At 35.9% G+C, this 24489-nt stretch overlaps 1 protein-coding gene across 5 annotated transcripts in view; it reads right to left on the reverse strand.

Annotated features, from left to right (window-relative positions):
• The window catches only part of LOC145680381 (glycine receptor subunit alpha-2-like), a 212697-nt gene that overhangs the window by 15110 nt on the left and 173098 nt on the right, over positions 1 to 24489 (reverse strand). For all 5 annotated transcript variants that reach the window (XM_081750814.1, XM_081750813.1, XM_081750812.1 and 2 more), the window contains one exon: positions 17994 to 18198. In XM_081750814.1, the coding sequence (XP_081606940.1) occupies positions 17994 to 18198 (205 nt within the window). The remainder of the gene's footprint in view (positions 1 to 17993; positions 18199 to 24489) is intronic.

Here is a 24489-nt window from a genome sequence, read left to right on the forward strand (position 1 = left end):
GGAGACCTCTTAGATTTTCAAAGAGGGCAAATTGTTGGTGCGCGGTCATGTGGAATGAGTGTGACGGCAGTGTCTACTGTGTTAGGTGTGTCGCGTGGGACAGTGTCGAAGGTGATGACGGCCTACACAACACACGGGAAAACCACATCGGGGAAGCGGAACAGTGGGCGGAAGAAAATCATGAGTGACAGGTCACGCCGGGTATTAAAGCGCATTGTCACGCAGAACCGGTTTTTCGCTTCTCCTGTAAAATTACGAAATTATAACTTGGTTTAGTTTATCCCTGAGGTCCAGATATAATAAAATCATAACCATAATCATAATCAACCATTATCAACCCACTGCTAGATCAAGGTCTTTCCAAGTCTTCTCTACAACTATTTATTTTGAGCAATTCTTTCTCAGGTTACTCCCCAGTTGTTCTTGATTTCGTCAAACCTTCTTGTACAAGAACGTTTTCTAGGCTGTTTTTATCTCATGGTATCCTGTCTGGAATTGTTTTTGTTCATCGATCATAATTTCTTGCAATATGTCCAGCACATTTTCCAGTCCATATTAAAAATCATTTCATTAGTACCAGTCATTAGTTGCCAAATAATTCATTTCTACTGTATATATTTCTCCTACAAATAGTTCAAATTCGCTACTTTTGCAGCACAGACACGATATTTTTTGATCTTCGAATCTGACAACACTGACTCAATGATTTAAATCAACACAATATGAGGAATCCATTTGGTCTAGTAGCTAGCACGCTACTTCGGTTCTCGTGGATCCTAATTAGATTCCCGGTGGGAGTACAGTTGAACGACCGAAGTGGTATGGATTCCATTATAATCATTAGCTCCAGTCTCCTTTAGACGCCCTAGCATAATCGTGGGACACTAAATTAAGACAAAACAAACCAAAAATCAACACAATGTGTATTACTAACTGTAAGTCCTTGAATAACTGCATACAGCTATGGTATGGATCGAGTTTGAGGTGGTCGGTGGTCAAACTAAAACAAGTGAAATGTAACTAGGGTGTAAGTTAATTAGAACTTTTAATTAAGCATGGTTTTGTGTACACCACGATTAAGGCTTAGGGGAACAACTAGGGTTACTGAAAAGTTATCAGTTACATTTAATTTCAGTTACAATTTGCATTTACATGTATTGCTGGAACTTTGAGATTTGAGATTAACATTAACATTATAAAGACTATGAAAAACATCGTCTTTTGAAAACATTCTTGCACCATAAAACAAATTACGAGTAATTTTAAAATATTTTGCAGTTTAGTTACGTTATTTGCACTATATTTAAAATAATATTTAGCAATTTATTTAAGTTGGCAACACTACTTAGAATAATGGAACTCCGACTTGTCTTGTCTTGTCTTCTTCACCATCATCGGTGTTCCTTATACAGCATCAGCTATTATAAGCTAGTATGCTATAAATGTATGTTGTGTGTTTATTTAGTAAATCCGTGATTTCTTTATCATGGTTGAATGATAATTTTTTGAAGCTATATTGCTTATGCTGATAGAAGAGGTTTTTATTTTATTTATTTATTTTCCAAATTACCCTTGTCCAAATTTAACTTGGTTTCTAATTCCTGCTGTATTGATTACTTTTTCTTGATCATAATATAGCTTCGTTGACTTTAAGTTTCTATAAATATGTATTCTTTTTTTTTTTTTTTTAACTAATCCTTTATTGTAATTATTCCTCTTGAATTGTTATGTTAATTTTAATTACTTCTTGTATTAAAACCACTAAAAATATTGTTGTAATGTTATAGAAGCAAACTAAAGCAATAATCATTATAAAAATTTAACACAAATACGTTATTTTAAGTAGTACAACAATCACTATCCATGTGTTTGGTATCTCTAAAACAGTTTGAAATAACAATTGTTGTAAATGACATTATGGTCACTTAAGGCTTTTGGAAGCATCTACATGATGAGACGTGATATGTCAGCACGTTTTCGAAGTGAAGTCTTTAGAAAAAGTTAAATTTTTCATTTCTTGTAACTTTGATCCTTCATTCATTCGAAATACATTATACCATGATCATAGTATTTGATGCTAAGATACAAATGATGCGTATTGCACCTTCTATGCCATTTGAGTTATTAGAGATCTCCAAAATGTTGATGTTGGTGATACTGAATTGTCCCTTGTTAGACTGAATAATGTATGTGGCATTGTGGTTTTATTTAATATCTAAATTAGAAATAGGTAATACCTTACATAGTGCAATTTGAGAAAATACAACTTTATTTTGCATTGGCAACACTGCTTGTTTATCTAGTGGTATTGCAGAGTATCTAGAAGAATTTTTACTTTAATATTTCACACAACATGGTACAAATTTTCAGCATTTTAAATATATATATAGGCGTGGATCCAAGGGAACGGCTATAGGGCCCTTAACGCTCAGGTATACACTGAATAAAATAAACTTCAATCCTGCTTTACACTGGATAAAGAGGCAAACTATGGTTTAGCTCCTCCCTTGATCATATCCTGGATCCGCGCATATATATATATATATATATATATATATATATATATATAGAGAGAGAGAGAGAGAGAGAGAGAGAGAGAGAGCGAAGATTATATACAACAGCAGTGGATTTTGTTTCGGGAGAAGCTTGAGGAACGGGTAAGAAACATTTTTGTTGTACGTGCAATGCGAAAAAATGATCACAAATTTACAAATTTATTTCGGGAGGGGCTTGAGCCCGACATCTACCCCTTAAATACGTCACTGTACATCAGTCAACCATTCCCATGTTATCTCACACAGCAGCGAAACAAATTTTGAGTAAAGGCAAAATAGCTGTCAATATTCGAGACGAGACCAAGACTTTCGAGACTGACCAAGGTCTCGTCTCGGTCTCGTCTCGATTTATAGAGGTCGGTCTCGTCTCGGTATGTAAAAGTCCGTCTCGGTCTCGTCTCGGTATATAAAAGTCCGTCTCGGTCTCGATCTCGTTTCGGATTATCGAGTCGAGACCGAGACGATACCGAGACTAGTCTCGGTCTCGGTACCATCCCTACTCTAGCATGAATTAGCGAGTAAATATTATATTCATTTTTAAGTGTATAGATAATTAATCATTATTGACGGTATTTATATATTTATTACATTATGTTGTCTCATCTATAGTAGAAATAACTCATTATTTGTATTTGGAAAGACAAGGAATATCATAATTATGTTTTGAATCCAGTTTTATGAATAAAGCGCGAAGTGTAACAAGCAGGCAATTGAAGAAAAATCACCAATACCTCCACATGACGTCACGGACAGGGAGCCAATCAGAACGCTAATCGCGAACTGGTGCTACCTGTTATTTTATATACCTTGAGTGTGGATGATATTTTGTGATTGTTAACTGGTAATTTAGTTTGACAATAAAAACATGTAAGTGGGTCAAACTGTCTAGTGATAAAACCAACTGTAAAATTACATTTGTGCTTAGATCTAAAAAAAAAAAAAATAACCAGATAAAATTAAATAATTAAAATTAGATCGAGCTGTCGCAATTATGCCCATTTTCTACATGAAAAAGCAAACTTCACGTTGCATTCCCTTCACGAAAACCTGTACGAAATGACCCCCAAACTTCCTTTCTGTCTGCAAAACCGCTAAGCAATCATGCTTCACATGGTACTACTCGATACACCTCAGACATTTGCACATCACTAAACGCCAATGTAAATAAGGGCAGAAGAACAACAAACAGGTACGTTCTTTTTTATTTTCGTATCACTCGAGAAGTAAATGAAAGTGGGTTTGTTACCCCCTTTCTAAGTTCGTAGATACTCAATGAATAATCCCTAAAAGTATGAGCGTCCAGCTCCTTCTGGAACTGATGCGGTCTTACGTATACTATATCCTTTTATTTTTTTGTTAAGATAATTGGACATAAGTAGAACAGGAATAGATACTGGCTTCGGCGAAAAATCACACTGGTTTCGATAAAATCCAAGCACTCGTTTAGAGACAACGGAAACAGTTTTGGTGAAAACCAGATTTTCAAGAAAACCGAAACTCATTTCGGTGAAAAACAGAGTCAGTGTTTGGGGAAAACCGAAATTTCTTTCGGTGGAAAAGTGAATCGGTTTTAAAGGAAGCTGTAATATCGTTTTTTGTGTTTGGTTTTTCTTAAGCCGCTTTTTTTATATATATATATATAATAATAATAATCGAAAACCAGTATTTCCGAAACCTAATTCTGAGCTGTACTATTTGAACACATGCATACAGTCATGGGCGCCAATTTCTCTGTAACTTCGGACAGGAACATTTAGATGTGTGTTTGGTTACAGATAAGGGTCTAAGAAGGCATATATGAAGATTTTAAGATAAATTGAATTCAAATTATGCCAAATATTGTATATTCATAAAAAATTAGTTACAACAATAGAAAATATACATGTATAAAAATACCTGGGGCCCACATGAGCATTGGAGGAGGGGGGCTCTCCGGCTTCCCAGGTTTGGCGCCCTTGACACACGTTGAGAAAAGTAGCTGAACATTTTTTTCTGGATTTCAATTTTGTGAAAAGTCGAATTCTTATTCTGTTAATCAAATGAAATTTGGCTGATCTCTTCTATCAAACACTGCATCTAGTTAAACTTAACAACCTTAAGAACCATCCCCACTATTGATGAATAAATCATAGACTTAGTAATGAGTTAGAAAATAATTGCTTAGGCCAGTGTGATTCTCATGATCATGTGCTTCTGCACACGATACGAATAACAGCAGGTATGTTAGTGCTTTTCTTTGGGTTAAAATGTATCATTTCCCGTATGTCCCTAATCTATCATTAGCTAAAGTAGTGGTTCTCAAACTTTTCCGCTGGTACACCTCCAAAACATAGGCTATTAATTATTAATACCACCATAAGTCGAATTTACCACCAACAGCATCTCGAATACCACCAGTGGTACGCGTACTACAGTTTGAGTAATCCTAAGCTAAAGCAATATGTTCGAGAAGGTTTGTTCTGATATGCTGGAATTCAGTTACTATTTGTGAAGTGTGACACAACATGTATTTTTAGAGTTCTCTAATAGCTAGACATCGACTTTTTATGCATTTAAAATTCATGAAATATGCAAGCAACTAGGCTGTTAAATATGTTAAAATATGCACTTAATATGTACTTAACAATGCAATGAAAAAGAGCATTTTCAAACATGCAACAAAGTTGTGTCAAAGTTTTGTAGGTGAAACATATAATCAAAAGTGTACTATACTTTTCAGGGACTTCTCTCTAGAATTTATTTTTATGGAAGTTATCGGTTACATACTCCTAACTTCTTAAAACACACACAAATTATGGGATTAAAATAAACACAGTGATATGAGAACACGTTCTCTAGTTGTTGTTTACATTTGCATTTTTAGGTTGCACTTATTTACATGAAATAATACAAACCTAACTTTTCTACACGTTTCCATTGTGTGTATATAAATTTTTCCTTTTTAAGAACTTATACCCTTCCCATAATTAGCCTTAAGTATATTACAAGATGTTTCTCTTCATTTTGTGCTGGCAGTTTGTGATATTTGTAGCCTAAAAATGACACTGTTAACATAAATAGATGTTACTGAAGAATATTTATAGAGCGGAGCAAGTTTAATATCTATATTTTCTGGCAAGATGACATTTTACTCTTGAAGGTATTTTCCCATTGCTTCAGTTGTTTTGTAGGCGGAGTTTTTGGTAATAACATTCGTCAATTTCTTTTGAACAGAGCGCCTGAATTTGCAAGGAACTGACTCTACCTCTTGCCGAACTTCATCAACTAGAGCTAAGCATTCGTTGAGTATCATTCTCAGAGTTTCTTATTTCTGAATTCATATCGACATAATACTACAATGTCTTTATCATTGACAGATTTCTCTTAATGTCTTAGCAATTGTAAGTGACTACTCTGTTGATAGATTGTTAACAATATTTGTCCTCCATGAACTAGCCATTCTTCCATCTTTCCATGCAAAATGACATTCTTTTGCATAGACATGTGAATGCATTGAAAATACTAACTAAAACTGCATTTATTCCATGCTTTAAGCATACATCTGAAAGAAATTTCTAAAGTATGGTAAATATGCTCTTAAGCTCTAATATATGCTCTAACCTTTGAAATGTGTACTTATATACACTATAAAAACAAAGGTGCATATAAGCAAACAAAATATGCATTTGCTTCGATGTCCATTCATAGCTATGTAGTTAGCATATGCTCTTTCAATGAGGGAGATCCGGGATCGATCCTGACAGCTCATGTGGTTTGTATATCACTTCTCGTATAGCTTTAATGTTAAAAATGATGTCAAACTTTAACCATCTCTAAATTTATGTTCCTACTTTATTGGCTCATTTTAGTACCAACGCTTTCTAAGACGTAGACTTACAACTTAACGCGAGATTCGAACCACTTCCATTCTTACTACAAAACGAATCTAACTTTACCGCATGAAAAAATGGTTTACGTGTGCGAATTGGGTTCGATCTGCTATATACTGGAGCTAATTGTCCCTTCAATACATCTATATTATATTTTACCATGCGATTAGTGGTCAGCTCATCTATTCTCTATGCTAATATCTCTGGCTATCTAAACCAGAATTTGATAGTAGATAGGAACTGATTACTTTAATTAAGTAACTAGCTCCTAATAGTTATGTACTAGCCCACTAACTGTACTGATGTTTAGTCTATTTTCTCATCTTAGACACACAATCATAGTCATACATCTTGCAAATAAAATCAGAAAAATAAACACACTGCTGAACAAGACTGCACTTATTTAATATAAAAACACATTTACACATGACGTTTCGATCTTCTAGCCAAGATCCTCATCAGACGTACACTGAGTGATACAAGTCAAGTCAAGTCAAGTCAAATACTGTCTTTTTTCCTACTCTTAATGAGAAGGAAGGATATCTAGCTGTATAGCTACTTTATCCAAAGTAGTGATTGTTTATTTGTGTGTGGTGTAACAAGTCTGCATGTTAGGATGGCACTGTGTATCTGATTTTTTTTTTAATATGTCAAATGAGTAAGGAGTCGGTTTGTTTGGATAGGTATAGTTGGGAAGGGGAGGCAATATTCAGATTCTGGAGTGATACAAAAAATTACTCAAGTATATATACACCATTAATCTCCCTATCTGCTCTCTCATTGGCCAGTTCAAACAGCCAATCAGAAGCGTGGAAATCTATCTGAACTGACCAATGGGAAAACATAACATTCTACCAGAAAGAAACAACAAGGAGCAAACAACCATTGAATACATTAATTCATATACATTTTTCTGTATTTATCAATAATATTTCTTCATTCTTTATTAATGCTGATACCTTTGGTCCAATTCACTAAGTTTACATCCCCTTGTTTTTCTATCCACCAAGCCTCTTTCCACTTTCTGGGTCACAACCTTTTTTCTCGTTCCAGAACAATAACTTCTTCCAAGTTCACATCATGTCCTTTTTCTTTTACGTGTTTAAAGATTGCGTTAGTTTCTCTGCAATATTTCACATCACTTTTATGTTGTTTAATTCTTTCTTTCAATAATTTCCCCGTCTCCCCAATATATTTCATATCACAATCCTTACAATTTATACAATAAATGACACCTTTCTGATCTCTTTTTTTTTTCTTTTTTTCTCCCTTTGCTTTTGACCATGTCCAACAACGTTCTGCTACCTTTTCTATACACTTTGACACCTTGCTTTCTTAACATCTTTTTTAAAATCTCGGTATCTTCTCCTAGCCCTACAATGCCTTTCCATACCCCCCTCATTTTCCTTCTAACTTTTACCTTTCCCAGAGACCACAGATGCTTTAACGATATCCCTTTTACTATAGCCATTCTCATACAGCTGTTCTTTAAAGATTTCCACATTCTCTTCTACATTCTTGTTACAAATTTTGGTAATTCTTTCTAACATATTTCTTATGAAATCAGCTTTTGTGCTTCTATCTACATTACTTTTCTTATTACAATAAATACCAGCAATACATTCTTTTTGATACCATTGAGTCTTAATGCTCTTCCCTTCCTTACTCATTAAAATGTCAAGATTACATAATACACCTCATTGCTCTGTCTCTAATTCTAATTCTATTCCCTTCTTTTTATCTTCAATACTACCAACGACCTCTATCAACTCTTCTTTTGAATCAAGTTTTGATCCTTCCCATATCCCAAAACAATCATCAACGTATCTACATAAAAATCGAATCTTTTCTTTTCCCTTTTCTACCACATCCTTTTCCCATACATTCATAATGATATCAGACAATACCGGACTTATCTTAGATCCTATATAGTCCAGTAAAGATAGCCCGTTTTTCTGCCAAGAAAGGAACAAATTAGTAACAAGCTGAAAATTGGTATGGAAGTAGGGGGATGTGTCAGGAATAACATACTAAAAGTCCCCTAAAATCCCACTGTAGCTTTTCCCGCAATTTTGAAAAATGTCCGCCATCTTTAGATGACGACAAGCAATTTATGGAAATCGTCACCCTTTATGTTTATTCTTCTAGCCACCGTTCTAATTATCACAAAGCCATGAATCATATATGGTTGGAAAGCTTGAAAGACAGAGAATCCAAATATATAACATATATGCCCACCATGCTAAATTTCTAGAAAAAGAGGAAGAAAAAAACAGCTTTTTTATTTAAAAAAAGATGTATTTTCAGAAATCATGAGAAGTTTGCAAAACTGACAGTTATTGCACATCAACGAAACAACACCAACAGATGTACTTGATATTTATCTTAATCGTACACAACAATGACACAAATCGGTGCAATACAAGCCGAGAAAAAAATATAACTTATGTTACTTTCTGATCTCTTTGTACAAAAGTGCATAAGGTGACATACACTTTCACGGTTCTAGTCAGCTTCTTTTATCACATAGGACCAAGAGTTATATATCATTAGAAATCTTAAGAAACGTAAATTCGAACGAAGTAACACTTCTACTAATCAACCCCAATTTGTGGAAGAAGCGCAAAACCCAAAATTTCGGGACAAAACGTGATTTTCGCATAAATTCTTTAAAACTTGCAACACTGGCAATTATCGTATGTTAACAAAACAAAGCTACCGTTTTCACTATCGTCATTATTAATTTACTTTTAAAATGGCCAACGTTTTTCCCAATGGAGTAAGCTTTTATGATACATAGTTTTACATGACTTAAATATAGCACAAAAATCATTTATTGACAGCATTAGAAAGTAGCAGAAATTGGTAGTCTCCTATTCATAGGAAAATCGTAATTCACACACTTAAAATCACTCTCAACTACAGTAGTCATTTGAGTATATTTTTTTTTTTGAATGTCTTGTTCATAACTAGAATGCAATTATCCTCCTAGTATTCTTCAAATCAACTTAGTATTTACATTAGACATTAGTATGCACTTTAAGAACATTTTTATAACTAGTCCATTCGGTCTTAAATTAGAGCACACAATTCCTGCTTTCCGACAAGCGTACATACTTGCACACCCCTTTTTACAGTTACAGGATATTACACGGAGAGGGTTCCTTGGTCATTCTTGCTGGTGCGAGAATACCTCCTAATGTTGTCCATCCATATTCAGTCGCTCGCAAATCATTTCCACGGTACTATTGAACCTGATGATATGATGTTTCGCAGCATCACTAGTGGGTGGCAGTTTTGTCAATTGTATTTCGTTCTGAATTGGGAGCGACTTACTGCAAGGATGTATGAATGATACTGGAATTCATCCAGTAAGGTTACTATTGCTGGAGAATCGTAGTGTGTTAGTAGAAATGATGTGCCAGCTTCATAGATTGTACACTAGCATTATCATTGTTCAAAACTTCAAGTGAGCGGCCTAAATCTTCCCGTTTTTGAAGTAATCGCAATGGCTTTTTCTTTCCCTGTCGATACAAACCACATGATGTGTCGCATCCAGTTAAAGCATGGTAACTGAGCAAAACAGTTGTTATATTTGTCTGTGTATCTTATAACTTCATAGTACTAAATTCTTTACTCACGTCTTGTACACGTCCAATGTCGCACTGATTATTTCGAAATGTGATGTCGTACTGATTATTACCTTGTTCAAGCAAAATGATTAAAATGTCAACATCCTAGCCAGTTAGCATGATATGCCGACAAGGATTTAAAGACTTGGCTACAGCAGTTTTAGCTATAAGTGCGTCAGCATCACTCCTTGCTTGCTGTTTTTGAATTCCAGCTTGTGTCAAATGAACCATCAACTCACGGGCGAAACAATCCTTATTTTTGAAATTACCTAAGAATTTATCTTTTTTTGTTAATAATATGGTTTCATTTGTGAATAACACCAAAGCTGATTGAACCTTTGACTCGCCTTGCTCCCGCTCAGCGGCTTTTGTACAGTTTTCAGTGCAATACCCATAAAAAAAATAATTGTTGCTTTCATTCCTGGGTTTGCGAGTACATAGGACACACGAGTTGTGCACGTCAAGGTATGTTCCATGTTGTGGCCAAACAACATGATGTAGAAGCAAGCCTCCATCTATAACGTACACAGTGTTTTTAATTTGAGTTTTAAAATTTGTCCGATATTCAAACATGTCGTACAAAGCGGACTTTTTTTTGTTTGTTTGTTTTTCTCATAGACATTTCTGTGAAGAAAGAAAGTGAATAGGGTGCAAGCTCGTAAGCAAAACACTGCTGGAGTTCTTTTTCGGACTTCTACTCATATGATTCAGTTGAAGTATGGTGTTTACAGCCAGTAGCTCATCACGGATACGCACTACATTGTGCATTACGGATAGTGGGATGACTATCTTTTTGTTTAAGTTTCACATTTTCCAAAGTCTGTCCAAACATTCCTTCCATAGCAGCCAATCCGATTTCCTTAGATTTATCAGTTGACCATTTCATTACCTACCATGCCAGTGCTTAGGGACGCGAGCTCCGGATATGAAGGGAATGGAGAATGCTGGCAAAATCAACGCAAGAACTTCTTTAGATGTAACATATCACGCGATTGACTGCTTTGGTACAGGTCCACATGCCGACCAGTGTGAAGTTCATGCCTATCTTTGTTTAATGATTTTTCAAGACATTCTCGTGAGTGGCACGCTGCTGGCACACTTGACACACACCTAGATATTATCTTTTCAGTCATGCCTTTCCCATGGATCAGTACACCACTGCTCTTCATTGTTCTCGCTAAAACCTGCTCAATCGTCATATCAGATCATGTACCACTCCAAAATATATATTTTCTACGAATAGTGAAGTAACCATCTCCAAAAAATAGCTGGGACTGATGAAGATCCATTTCATCTTCCAACCGCAACATTTCTTGTAAATATAGATGTGCGTATTTGGCATACAAAATATGCTCAGCTGCATAGAAGTATGGTAACATTTCTTACATGCAGTGAAGTTGAAGATTCAAGTCTCCAGATCTTTGGAATTAAACGACGCATAATTTCTACAAACTGAAAGTACAGAGCGAATAACTTAGAGATACGGCTTGTTTCTGCAGCAGCGTCAATGAATAACTTCAGGTCATTTGCAATCTTGATTGACTATGAATGTTGAACAACTACATCAGTATCGATATCTTCTTCAGTCATCAGAGGAATACAAACATCTCGCAATTGACGCACAAACTCCTCAGTGCCGTCTGATTCATTGATTAAACAGTATATATTGCAACTGCTAAGGGGCGTGTTGTGTTAAAAAAAAAAAAAAAAATAGCTCGCAAAGCACAAGCAATAAGAATGGCCTGGCTTTATCTGTGGCATGGAGTTACTAGCATACACACAAGAACAAAGTTCTTCAATGCCACTACCTTTCATTATATATGCAACTGTTTCCATAAATGACATTATAGAGTGAAAAAACCCGGAGTCTAACAACCCCTGACGGTAATTCACCAGAATTTCTACATGCTGCTACAATGTCACATGCTTTAGAGTACAAAGGTTGATCCAACGTGACTAAGCACGCTTTTTTGCTTATTTCCTGCACATTCTTTGCTGGCAAACATAAGCGCCGAGTATACAGCATCCATGCTTATTGGTTGAAGATTGATAAGAGGTTGAATTACTACTTAATATGTTTGATACTTATGCTTGTTGCTTGTCACCAGCTGCATAAATCCATTCCCATTCGGGCAAGTTAGTGTCTTCAACCGCTTGAGAATCATCCATGTTACATCGTACAGAAGGTGGATTTCAGTTTGGATATTCAGAACACGAAGGTATCTTATATCTTCAATGATTAAATCCGAAAGGCCATTACCTTTGCGTGTGTACGTTAAAAGTGGAATATTCCATTCAATCTTTGACAGTGTACGTTTTTTGAACCCAGGTATTGCTCAATGATATGCAAGCAACTGAATATGAATGGACAACATTAGGAGGTATCTTCGTACCAGCAAGAATGACCAAGGAACCCGCTCCGTGTAATATCCTGTAACTGTAAAAAGGGCTGGAAAGTATGTACGGTTGTCGGAAAAGAGGAATTGTGCTCTAATTTATGTCATTCTCGAGGAATTGGATGTGAGAATGCAAAATCAAATGTTGAAAACCATGGAGATGAACGAGATAATGATAACCTCATTGATTTCTAATAAAATAAGTCCGAATGGACTAGTTATAAAAATGTTCTTAAAGTGCATACTAACGTCTAATGTAAATACTAAGTTGATTTGAAGGATACTAGGAGGATAATTGCATTCTAGTTCTGAACAAGACATTCAAAAAAATATACTCAAATGACTACTGTAGTTGAGAGTGACTTTAAGTGTGTGAATTACGATTTTCCTATGAATAGGAGACTACCAATTTCTGCTACTTTCTAATGCTGTCAATAAATGATTTTTGTGCTATATTTAAGTCATGTAAAACTATGTATCATAAAAGCTTACTCCATTGGGAAAGACGTACGCCATTTTAAAAGTAAATTAATAGGCCTAATGATAATAGTGAAAACGGTGGCTCAGTTTTGTTAACATACGATAATTGTCAGTGTTGCAAGTTTTAAAGAATTTATGCGAAAATCACGTTTTGTCCCGAAATTTTGGGTTTTGCGCTTCTTCCACAAATTGGGGTTGATTAGTAGAAGTGTTACCTCGTTCGAATTTACGTTTCTTAAGATTTCTAATGATATATAACTCTTGGTCCTATGTGATAAAAGAAGCTGACTAGAACCGTGAAAGTGTATGTCACCTTATGCACTTTTGTACAAAGAGATCAGAAAGTAACATAAGTTATATTTTTTTCTCGGCTTGTATTGCACCGATTTGTGTCATTGTTGTGTACGATTAAGATAAATATCAAGTACATCTGTTGGTGTTGTTTCGTTGATGTGCAATAACTGTCAGTGTTGCAAACTTCTCATGATTTCTGAAAATACATCTTTTTTTAAATAAAAAGCTGTTTTTTTCTTCCTCTTTTTCTAGAAATTTAGCATGGTGGGCATATATGTTATATATTTGGATTCTCTGTCTTTCAAGCTTTCCAACCATATATGATTCATGGCTTTGTGATAATTAGAACGGTGGCTAGAAGAATAAACATAAAGGGTGACGATTTCCATAAATTGCTTGTCGTCATCTAAAGATGGCGGACATTTTTCAAAATTGCGGGAAAAGCTACAGTGGGATTTTAGGGGACTTTTAGTATGTTATTCCTGACACATCCCCCTACTTCCATACCAATTTTCAGCTTGTTACTAATTTGTTCCTTTCTTAATCCTATCTTTACTGGACTAATACTTAAACCATCCTTTACAGAAACCAAACTCCCACATTAAGTTGAGGGTTTTTCTAACTTTCTCCCATTTCCAGCCTTTAACACATTCTGCCCCACAACTCTCTTAATCGTATCAAGTATAGCACTTCTCTTTAGACTAGGGAACATTGCTTTAACATATAAACTAAACAAAATACAACCATTATTAATTTCAGCATTACTGGTGTAGTTTATTACTTCTCTATAGTCTTTAACTGCCAAAGTCTCTTGTCTGTCTCTTACCCACTCTAACACTGGTTTCAATTCACTTTCTAGCGGTTCCAAATAATTATTCCTACAGTCCATAACTGGCCTAAGCTTTACTTCCTTTTTGTGTATTTTTGGAAAACACTTTAACATGGGCACTCTTCCATCTTCATTCATCCATTTCTTAAGTCCCTTCCTTTTACATTCTTCTTTTAATTCTTCTATAATTTCTTCTTTCTTCTTGCCAACTATTTCATACTGTCCATACTGAGATTAATGGTGTATATATACTTGAGTAATTTTTTGTATCACTCAGTGTACGTCTAATGAGGATCTTGGCTAGAAGATCGAAACGTCACGTGTAAATGTGTTTTTATATTAAATAAGTGCAGTCTTGTTTAGCAGTGTGTTTATTTTTCTCATCTTAGAGTGAGAATAGAAATGAAAATAATCTTGTAATTAGGCCCGTAAGCGGTCCAGAAATGTAGAAAGCACCCAGTAGAAGTTACGGGGGGCCCGATTCAACCATATTATAGTTCATTTGCAACCCTACCATGGAAATTTTAGGGGGCCAGTAAACATTTAGGGGGCGGTCTCCCGTGCCCCCTGTGTATACCGGCCTGCTTGTAATCATGAAAAAACTCGAATCTGATATTTCAGCGAATTTACATTTTAAAAAGTGGAAGTCACGGCACTCAAATCTTTTGAAGTGGATGCAGCCCTCCTGCAAGAATACTATTCACAATAATATCATAACATAAATAATAATATACCATAACAAGGTACGTGTAACTTTGGTCATCTTGAACTCTTTGACAAATAAATTTTATAGATATATATATATTAAAACTTACATCCAAAAACAAAAGCTCAGCGTTTTAGAATATATTTTACCATAAATGCAGAAACGCATTTAAGAACTTCACGCGTACATCCCAGGCGAACTCACTTTCTTAATTTACTAATTTACGAGACATCTAGGTTATCAACTGTAAAACACTCCTTGCTTTACAGATTAGCGCATGATTACAATACGTTGCTAACAGGATGTAATATGTTTACCTTCGAATGAAACTTTAGAACTCAGCTGAAGGGAACATTGTAAATTTAGAAGTGAACAATCTTGTTTCGTTGTTTGTATATTCTTTTTTTTTATTATTATTATTTGTTATTATTATGTTAAGCTTCAGTCAGTTGGCTTAGTACTGTATGAAACTCGGTGAATAAATAAATTCACACAATAGAACGTGTATCTCTAGAATAGATCCTTCTGATTAGTTTGAATACTGTAGAAAATCACAACGAATACAGTTGCGAATCCGTTTGCATATGACTGCAGTGCCAGGACATCAGGACTAAATGCTTACTATGCAATTAAATGATAACCGTGCCTGTCTAGTTGGGCTGCGATGAGTCTGGGACCTCATTCCCTATATTAGCCTTCATAAAATTTGAGGAGCGTACTATAAGAGCCACCGCGTGTGATCTCCTTCACGTGAGTACACGGACAGTAAACAATAAGTTTGGCAGGTACATGTCACAATTCTATCGCATGATTACTCCTCACACTTTCTTAATGCCGAGAACGTTTTTGTGGTGTCGGCAGAGAAGATACGATATTCAAGATGCAGTTACAAGATAAATGAAGGACACGGTATTCAACTATCTCAAACATAATGGGGATTGTAGTTTTGAAGATAAGTAGGAAAACTTAGCGTGTGTTTGCACTCGCCATATAGGATCCTCACCTGGCATTCTGTTTTTGGGGGACAATAATCTGCACATATCGCTCGACGGTCTTCATTCAGTAAGTATGACTAGTGAACACTCCACTTGTTAGGTCGTCACTTTTGTCCTAGAGACCCGTTCCGCACCTTTCACAGGATAGTGCATGTCCCCACACAACCAGAGCAACCAGCGTTCTCTACTTATTATATGTAGATATGGGGCGTAGTAGGATGGAGGCTAGTCTTCATTCAGCAACTATAACTTGTGCGTATTAGTTATGTCTTTAATATTGTCCTCTACTTTATCGTACCATAGTGGTCTTGGTCTTGCATATCCAGTCTTGGTCTTGCCTGCAAGAGTCTTACAAGTTTTGCAGAAATCTGCTTTTCATAGGTAAATTTTACTCTTGTTATATTAGGAATAATGAGTACTACAATGCGCCGATAGTAATGGAAATACTATGTATGTTTCTAAATGTAATATAGTTTACCTTCGTCTAAGTATAATTATATTGTACAACATAGGCGATGATCTTTATTTTTTTAATGGGTGCCCACGCTTCACTACTTATAAGATAAATCACAACGGTTCGTAATCTTTTTATATTTATTTTTAAACAGATTCAATACTGCACTGGTTTCCAAACCAGGGAGGATATCCCTGAGACGCATGAAAGAAAATCAAGGCGGGACAGATTACTGAAATACCATGAATTGCACAATTATTTTTACACTCCAAAGGCGTCAGGGTCTATTTCTTTTACGATTAGTAATCTCTGTATTGAACAAACTTCCAATTAAATATTGAGATTTTGCTTTACTGATTCCAATATGTACTCTATAGGGTAAAAACATGGATATTACGAAAAAATGATGAAAAAATGGAACCTTTCAAAACGTAGATATGGAGAAAAAAAGGAGAAAATTAGTTGGGTTGAACGGAAAACGAATGAAAAGATGTTAGAAATAGTAGCAGTAGGGAAGAAAAGAAGAATTTTAAATGTAATTAAGAGGAGGAAGAAGAACTGGTTGGGACATAGACTGAAGAGGAACTATATTACGAGGGACATGCTAGAGAATATGGTGGAAGGAAAGAGAGGGAGGGGGCGAAGGAGATTGTAGTTGAAGGAAGGTATCAAAACAGAAAATTGCTACGTCAAGACGAAGAGACTAGCTGGAGACCACCGTACATCGAAGCTTCTGCCAATAATGGCAGAATAGCTGATGATGATTATATGTTTTGCAATATTGGCCGAAAGAGAGAGAAAAAATTAAAATAATAATGATTATAATTAACTATTTTAGAATAATTTGAGTGAAAACTAAAAACGACTCAATTGTCTAAGTCTTTTGTGTAAAGTCAATTTCCTAGGTATATAAAACTTTTGACCTATATTAGAAATACAAAATATCGGCATCAAACTCCAAATTATTTGAAATGACTGTACACAATCACTTTCACTTGTGAATATGGATTATTCATTGTTGTATAATGTTATATCACTCAATTCTCGATGTGCCGTATACCTAAGTAAGCTAAAAGTTATATTGATAAACTATTATTGAACGTATAAGCCTCCGCCCATGAAATCAAATTTGCAGTCAGATGCACTAAGTTTCTTTTGTCAATATCATGAAAATGTTATTTCGATATGAATTTGATAAGCATACATTAAAAATTTCCAACGGCTGATTGAGCCTAGGGGTCAAGGCCGTACCCATGTAGTCGGCACCTATGGTGTATGGAATTACCGATGTTTAATACTACCTTTCTCTTTAGTTTTGGAAGAAGAACACCACATATGTTTTGAAATGAAATTAAATATTTAGTTTAACGTCCCACAATTATGCACCGTAGCTAAGGGAGATTGCACCGGGCTGAGCGGTCCCGGTTTGATTCCCAGTGAGGATACTCGGGTAGAAAGGTTCAAAACGCTTTCTCAGATCAGCCATCTTGTCAAAGGTTTTTCCTGATTTTTCTCATTCACACCAGATAAATGTCGGGATGGTACCTAACATGAAGATTCCAGGCCGTTTCCTGTCTTTCCCTTTCCTTTCTTCCTTACTCACCTCCCCGGGTAGTGTGATCCGGTAAAAGCATCCCTCATACGAGATGGACTAAAATGATCATAGATTCCGAGAACTCAGAAATATGATTCCTAATTCTAATTCATACTGGGTTTTCTTAAATGCGTTTCCACCAGTGTATTTAGCAGCAGTATGACGGATATTAAACAATTTATTACTTACCTGACATTGTTAAGCATTGTGCTTAAGCTGAGCAAATTCGTAACGAGAAGTACCATTCGGCCTGGCACTACTTCAGGGGACACCAAAAAGCTCCCCCATGACGTCACTACAAAGAGGCCACTTGGAAGGTAAGTGACCAGAAAATGAGGCCACATATCTCGAAACACAACGATTGTCAGAGAGACAGAACCTCGTTTGTTCGGATCTGTAACAGCAAAGGAACATTAATTTCAACACTACATATGAGTTTATAATCTCAAGAACAAAGAAATTAAGAAATGTGTATTGATAATTTTATAAACCATGTATGTTGCATTTGTCAAGAGAACTTAGCGATGTAAATCTATTATATTCATTTGAGAACCACAGGAAGGTGTTTTTAATGGCAGCAAAAGATGGCGTCTGTTTGCAGGAGTTAGCAGCAGGGTGGGATCGAAAATTACGTACACTCATGTAAAAAATTATTGTCGCATGTCTATAAATATGTTGTTGTAGTAATATAATTTGACAACGAATTCGTCTGGTACTTCTTATAATGTTAGCATGTGTATAATAGGCAAAGACATGTATGTGGCAAATTTCATGTCAAAAGAGCAGTAAATAAGAACAATAAAACGAAAATAAAACTTTCTTGTCCATTTAGCAACATTTTGTTTTACTCATTCTAATTTTCGTACTTATAATTCTTTTCCTATGAAATTTACCACAGATATACATTTCCCAATTATATAAATAGTATCAGTATCCTGCAAAATCATTATCAAATTAAATTCTTACAAGAAGGCAGTTATAGATATGCGACAATCATTTTGGACATGAGTTTACATAAGAATTCATTGTCCAATCTGGCTTCCATATTCTTCAATGAACATAAACGTAGATATGTGCTAAGGAAAGTACAGTAGAAAACAGTAAACATCCTTCTAAAAGTTTCAGGCGTCTACACAATTTTCGTAACGAGGAGAAAGGCGTTTCATACTGTAGAGGGTATAGGCTGTGTGTCATCCGATAATCTGAGGTTCCCTGTCAACAGTTTCCCCGATCATTAGCAAAGATATGTGGACGCCGTAGAAAACCATTTGAAAGTGTTTGCTGTCTTATACGTATGAACCATTCTGAATTCATTTGTAAGAAATCCTGATCGAGCAATGAATTCGTACATACGATTCCTTTTTGACGTTAGCTCTTGTACGCCATAGACGCGTACGTACATAGACGCCATCTGCTGCTGACACTGAAAAGCACTTTCCTGTATTCTTCAAACGTACGTTGCGGGTTATTTTTTCCACGGCTTTTCTAGTGGCCGTAACATAGCTATCGAGACGTATGAAATAACCCTTATATAATCAAGCAAGAATTTTTTTGGAAGAGGGGGGGGGGGGGGCACTACTGTTTATACACCAACAGCTTCTGACATGGTACCTGAAGAGGGGTTGAATTTTGAGTTTGTTTATAACAAAGTATTGTTACAAATATAAGTGAAAGTATGTGTAAGTTAAATTTAAACTTTAAACTTTGAAAACTAACACATTCGCAAGAGTGGTAGTTGGTAAGTACTAGCTGAGAAAAAGACAGTCTAAAGGAAGGTGAATTAATTCAAAGAAGGGGAAATCGAAATTCAAGGGTTGACAAACTGTATGGCTTCGATTTCTACTATAATTTTCTCTTGATGTTTATTGCGTTCCATAAATAGTTTGCCGATGTGGATTTGACTGTAACTCAACCTTTTTCGTATATTTCATTTTTGAATTATGACCCTTAAGCCTTTCGAGATTCTGGAATATTTAAAGTAAATTTTAGACTTTCAGTCAAGTAGCTACTGCATCACCATTATTTATCCTTTGATTTTTGTTCGTACCTCATTCTCTTCAAAGTAAAGCAACCTTATGAATGGTACCATTCGCATATGCATATCATATATTTGAAAAGGGGAATTTTTCTGAAAAAATCCCTTTTTCAAAAGTTTAGGCCCCTCTGAACCGGTCCTGTGTTAACGTACAGGTTTCAAAATTACTTGAAAAATACTATGTGGTGCACGCAATGCGTGTGCAAAATATCAATCTGATATCTTGAAAACTAAGAAGAAGAAAAATATTAACCAATCTGCGATGAATATTCCAAAACTAACCCAGAAGTCTCAAAAAAAAAAAAAAAAAAAAAAAAAAGTAGGACGCAGGCACGTAGCCAGGATTTCGCTATAGGGAGAGTCGTGACGAAATAATGTCGTTCGTTTAGCCAGGATTTCATAATGTGGGGGGGGGGGAGGTGACATGAAATACTGTGGTTACACGCTAGGTGATCGATCAATCTAAACTATCTAAACATACCCATATTAGTTTGTTAGGACAGTAAAATGTGAATATGTTAGTAAGTATTTTAATAAAAAACTATGAAGAAATCTTGAGTAAAAGAACATAAAAATGTATTGAAAAAGATATAGTCTTCAGAGGTCGTTCGAACTCGGTTCTACTTGTCTTCCTTCTTTTTATCTTCGTTTAATGCCGTCAAGGATAGCAACGAGATCTCTTTGGGAGTAAAGACATCCTATAGTAGAATGGATTAGTATTGCTGCGAAATTCAAAATGACTCATATTATTGGTGATTCTGGGAATTTCTTAAGTTCTACCTGGGAGTCTATCTTATCGAACTGGTTTATCGATCGCCATTTGTAGTTCATAGGATTAGCATGGAGATAGGTGTCATTCGGAATGCTTCGTTACAATAATATCTATTCTCAACTTGATCCCCCTCCTCCACACAAAGCTTCTCATAAGAAATGAAATGAAATCTTTGAGTTTTACGTCCCACGATTATGCCGGTTAGGCTAAAGGAGACGGTGATGATGGGAAATGAATGAAAATGGTGGAATGAAGAAAGTGGGAGGAAACGGGAGAACCCCGAGGAAATCCACGCACACGGTGTTTGTCCACCACAAAGTTGATTTGGCCGGGGCTGGGATCGAACCCGGGACCCCAAGCACCAGAAGTGAACGCTCTACAACTGAGCCACCACGGCCCCCTAGCTTCTCATAAGAAAGAATAACTAAACGCTTGTTGTAGCTTTATACTTTTTACGTTGATTCCTCTTTTTCTCGTTTCTTTTTGTTTCATCCTTCCTTAATATTTTTCATTTTTGGATTCGAAGGGGGGTCCGGACCCACCCCTTGGCTACGTTCCTGGTAGGACGTAATGTAAAAATTTCCTAACACATCACTATTTGTCCTAGGATTTTGGTTCGTACCTTAATAAGTTTGTATTTATACAGAAAGTGGATTTTAAGCTGACGAACAGTAAACAATGATAAGGAAATTGCAAAGGGGAGGAAGAGAAGAAGGGAAAAAGCCAAAATAAACCTTTTGCGTTGTACTCTTGAAGGCTACATAGATGACGTCATTACACCCACCAACTTAACGAGCTTCTTCTCAAAACTCTTGTGACCTGTTTCGCAATGAATGTACGACTGAACAATAAAAAAATCCAGCAGTAATAAATGTTAAATGAGCGTTGTTCCGAAATGACGTATTTTATCCGCTCATGTTGGTCTTAGCTTCTTTCATCTTTCCATATGAGGATTCGTTTGTCAAAGGTTTTTGATATTGTTTAAGAAGACCCTATATATTTTACCCTTCTGCAAATTTTCGAATGTGTACCATAGCTATACTAACAGATGACAACTAATTAAATGTAAAAAAAAAAGTGGGATGAGAAAGTCCATACGAAGGGCAGATAAAGGGGTCAGAACTTTCTTTAAAAATTCTCAAATTGACAGAGGATAAATTGTCATTTTAGTTACTTACTTTAGAGTTTTATAGAGTGAACCGACTGCCCAACAACATACTAATCAAAGTGAGTAATCACTGCCCGTCATTAGCTAAATGTATTTCCTGTCGAGTTTGTTGTTTCTGAAGAGTACAAGTTAAATCTTAACTCATGTACAAGAGCAGAGCGTAATTATGTGTTCAATCCTAAATACAGAAGTGTCACTAAAATATTTTAAAGTATGTACAGGTCTATTAGGAATGGAACTTTCATAGTGACAACTATTTATTTTCAAGTGATACGATACAGAAAGGATACATCTGGAAGAACTTTTACTGTCCTTTAATGTTGCTTTTAGTTTTGTGTGTAAACTGTTCCCAAGAAATGACCTCCGTGAAGTTGGCCCCTCATAACAGCACTAATGATCTCTTGTAGTACAATTCTTGGTGCTTCTTAGAGCACCAACTTGCAACACTACTGCATCAATAGTTGGACGGGAGCTAACTTCACGTTAGCCCCCCCAGAAAGCACTAACTATGAAACCTAGTGCAATCGACAGTGCATCGTTAGTTCTTCTAGAAAACACTAATAATTTCGTTAGTGCTTCACTGTTAGTGTAGATGTGGCCAATTATATGTTACAAAACTCTCATAAGAAACATGTGGCTATTTTTCATTGGGTCAAATTCCTGCCAAATTGAAAAGCACTAATGATCTCTTTTAATGCAATTGTTAGTGTTTTCTTAGCGCTTCTTGGAGTAGCAACTTGCAATATTAATTCTTCAGGTTTTTTTCCATTGCGTCAAATTCCCGTGAAATTCAAAAGTAACAATGACCACTTACAAAGTAATTGTTAGTGTTTCTAATTGCATCAATTCTCAACATTAGCGCTTAGATAGTATAGACGCTAGAAGCTAAAAACGTTGGAGGGTGCTGATTTCACGTTAGACCTCCCAAAAGCACTAACGATGAAATCAAGTGCAATCGATAGTCAACGTTAGTGATTCTAGAGGACGCTAATATTGGGAGTTGGAGCACTAAGAAGCACTAACGAAGCACCAACAATTTCACCATAAGTGGTCATTATTACTTCTGAATTTCAAAAATCTCCATGAAGCACTAACATGACCATAGGAGTTGGTGCTCTAAGAAACACTAACAATTGCACTAGAAGAGATCATTAGTGCTCGTATGGGAGGAGGGCAGCTGCACGGAGGTCAAGAGATGTGGATATTATGATTCACCTGTAGCAGTGCCTATTCAATTGTACAGTTAGAACGGAGTGACCTATCACCTTGATAATCTTTGAAACATTTCAAAAATCACCAGTTGAGAATGAAGAATGACACAAAGTGGCTACTTAGTTCATCTGGAAAATGAAATTACACAGAAACACACCCTCCACACTTCCTCTACAGCCACGCACACTCTACATCCCTCACACACAGAGATACTCATCCCCCAAGGGGTTGGATGTACCCCAAATTTATCATACTTCCACGAATTTACCATTCGGCCTCGGAAATGTATTTTACTTCCAGTTAAAGTTATCATTCTCCACTTTAATTTTTTTTTTTTTTTTTTTTTTTTTTTTTTTTTTAGCATTTTCAGGTAAAAGTGTGTTTTCCCAAATATTATCATGGGCGCATCCAGCACCCTAAAACCCATCTATGGATACTCCTACACACACATACATAATTACAGGGGCTTAAGTTTGTAGAGTATACTGGATGGCAGAGCATTTTCCGGTTCCCTCGCGCAAAAATGGCCAAAGATTGCGATACGTACTTACACTAATGGGAGGGTTATGCAGAAAGAATCGTGATTGTTTCAAAAGTAAACAGTAAATTTTGCAGGACACATTCAATTCTTAACATCGCGGTCGTAAATTTTAGACTACCAACTTACAAGCAGTGTTGTCAAAATGTTGACACAAAAGGTCGCTAAACGAGAGGTGAAATGACTCCAATTTTGGGTGAAAAGTCGCTAGAAAAAGTTATTCGTGAAATGCATTGTCTATAAGCATTGTTTTAAAGTTGTAGATGTAAAATAAAGAAAATAGGATTCGTGTGAGATAGATTAGGTATCACTCTAACCAGCATGGGCGGCGATTAGGGGGGGCAAAGGGGGGCAGTTGCCCCCCACTTGTTTGAAATGACCCATTAATGTATATAGTCTCATTTGGAAATATAAAGTTTTTGTATGTATTAATGGTTCATAGAATAAAAATTGTGCCATAAAATATTTGCCGTCCCGTGAGTACGTATTGGTTGTCTTCCCATTCAGTTAAGAAAGCTACAGGAATTGCGTTTTAATTGCCACGAAAAATGGCCCAAAAATTAATCTATTGGAGCGCCACAATTCGAGTGTACTTTCATTCTTCTTACAAGGGCTCAAGATGCTAGTCAGCCGCTTTGGTACTAATTGAGATAACATTTCGTTTAAAAAAAAAAAAAAAAAAAAGTCCTTCACAATTTATTCTTTAATTGCATAAAAATCGAAAGTTCTAAAAATGTCTTTTCATCTTTCTAATAGCAAGGATTATTTTGATTTGATTTTTTTTTGAGTTTAACATCCCGTTCAGCAGTGAGGCTATATGAAACGAGGACCTACTGATTAACGTGGAATACGAACCACATGAGCTCCCGTCAGGAATCAAACCCGGGTTTCCCACGTCAAAGGCGCGGCAATGCTTGCAGTAGTTTAGGGATGTACATATACAATTTTGTATATACAATT

This window comes from Thermobia domestica, chromosome 3 (assembly GCF_964235325.1).
Source record: "Thermobia domestica chromosome 3, izTheDome1.hap1.1, whole genome shotgun sequence".
Lineage (NCBI taxonomy): Eukaryota > Metazoa > Arthropoda > Insecta > Zygentoma > Lepismatidae > Thermobia > Thermobia domestica.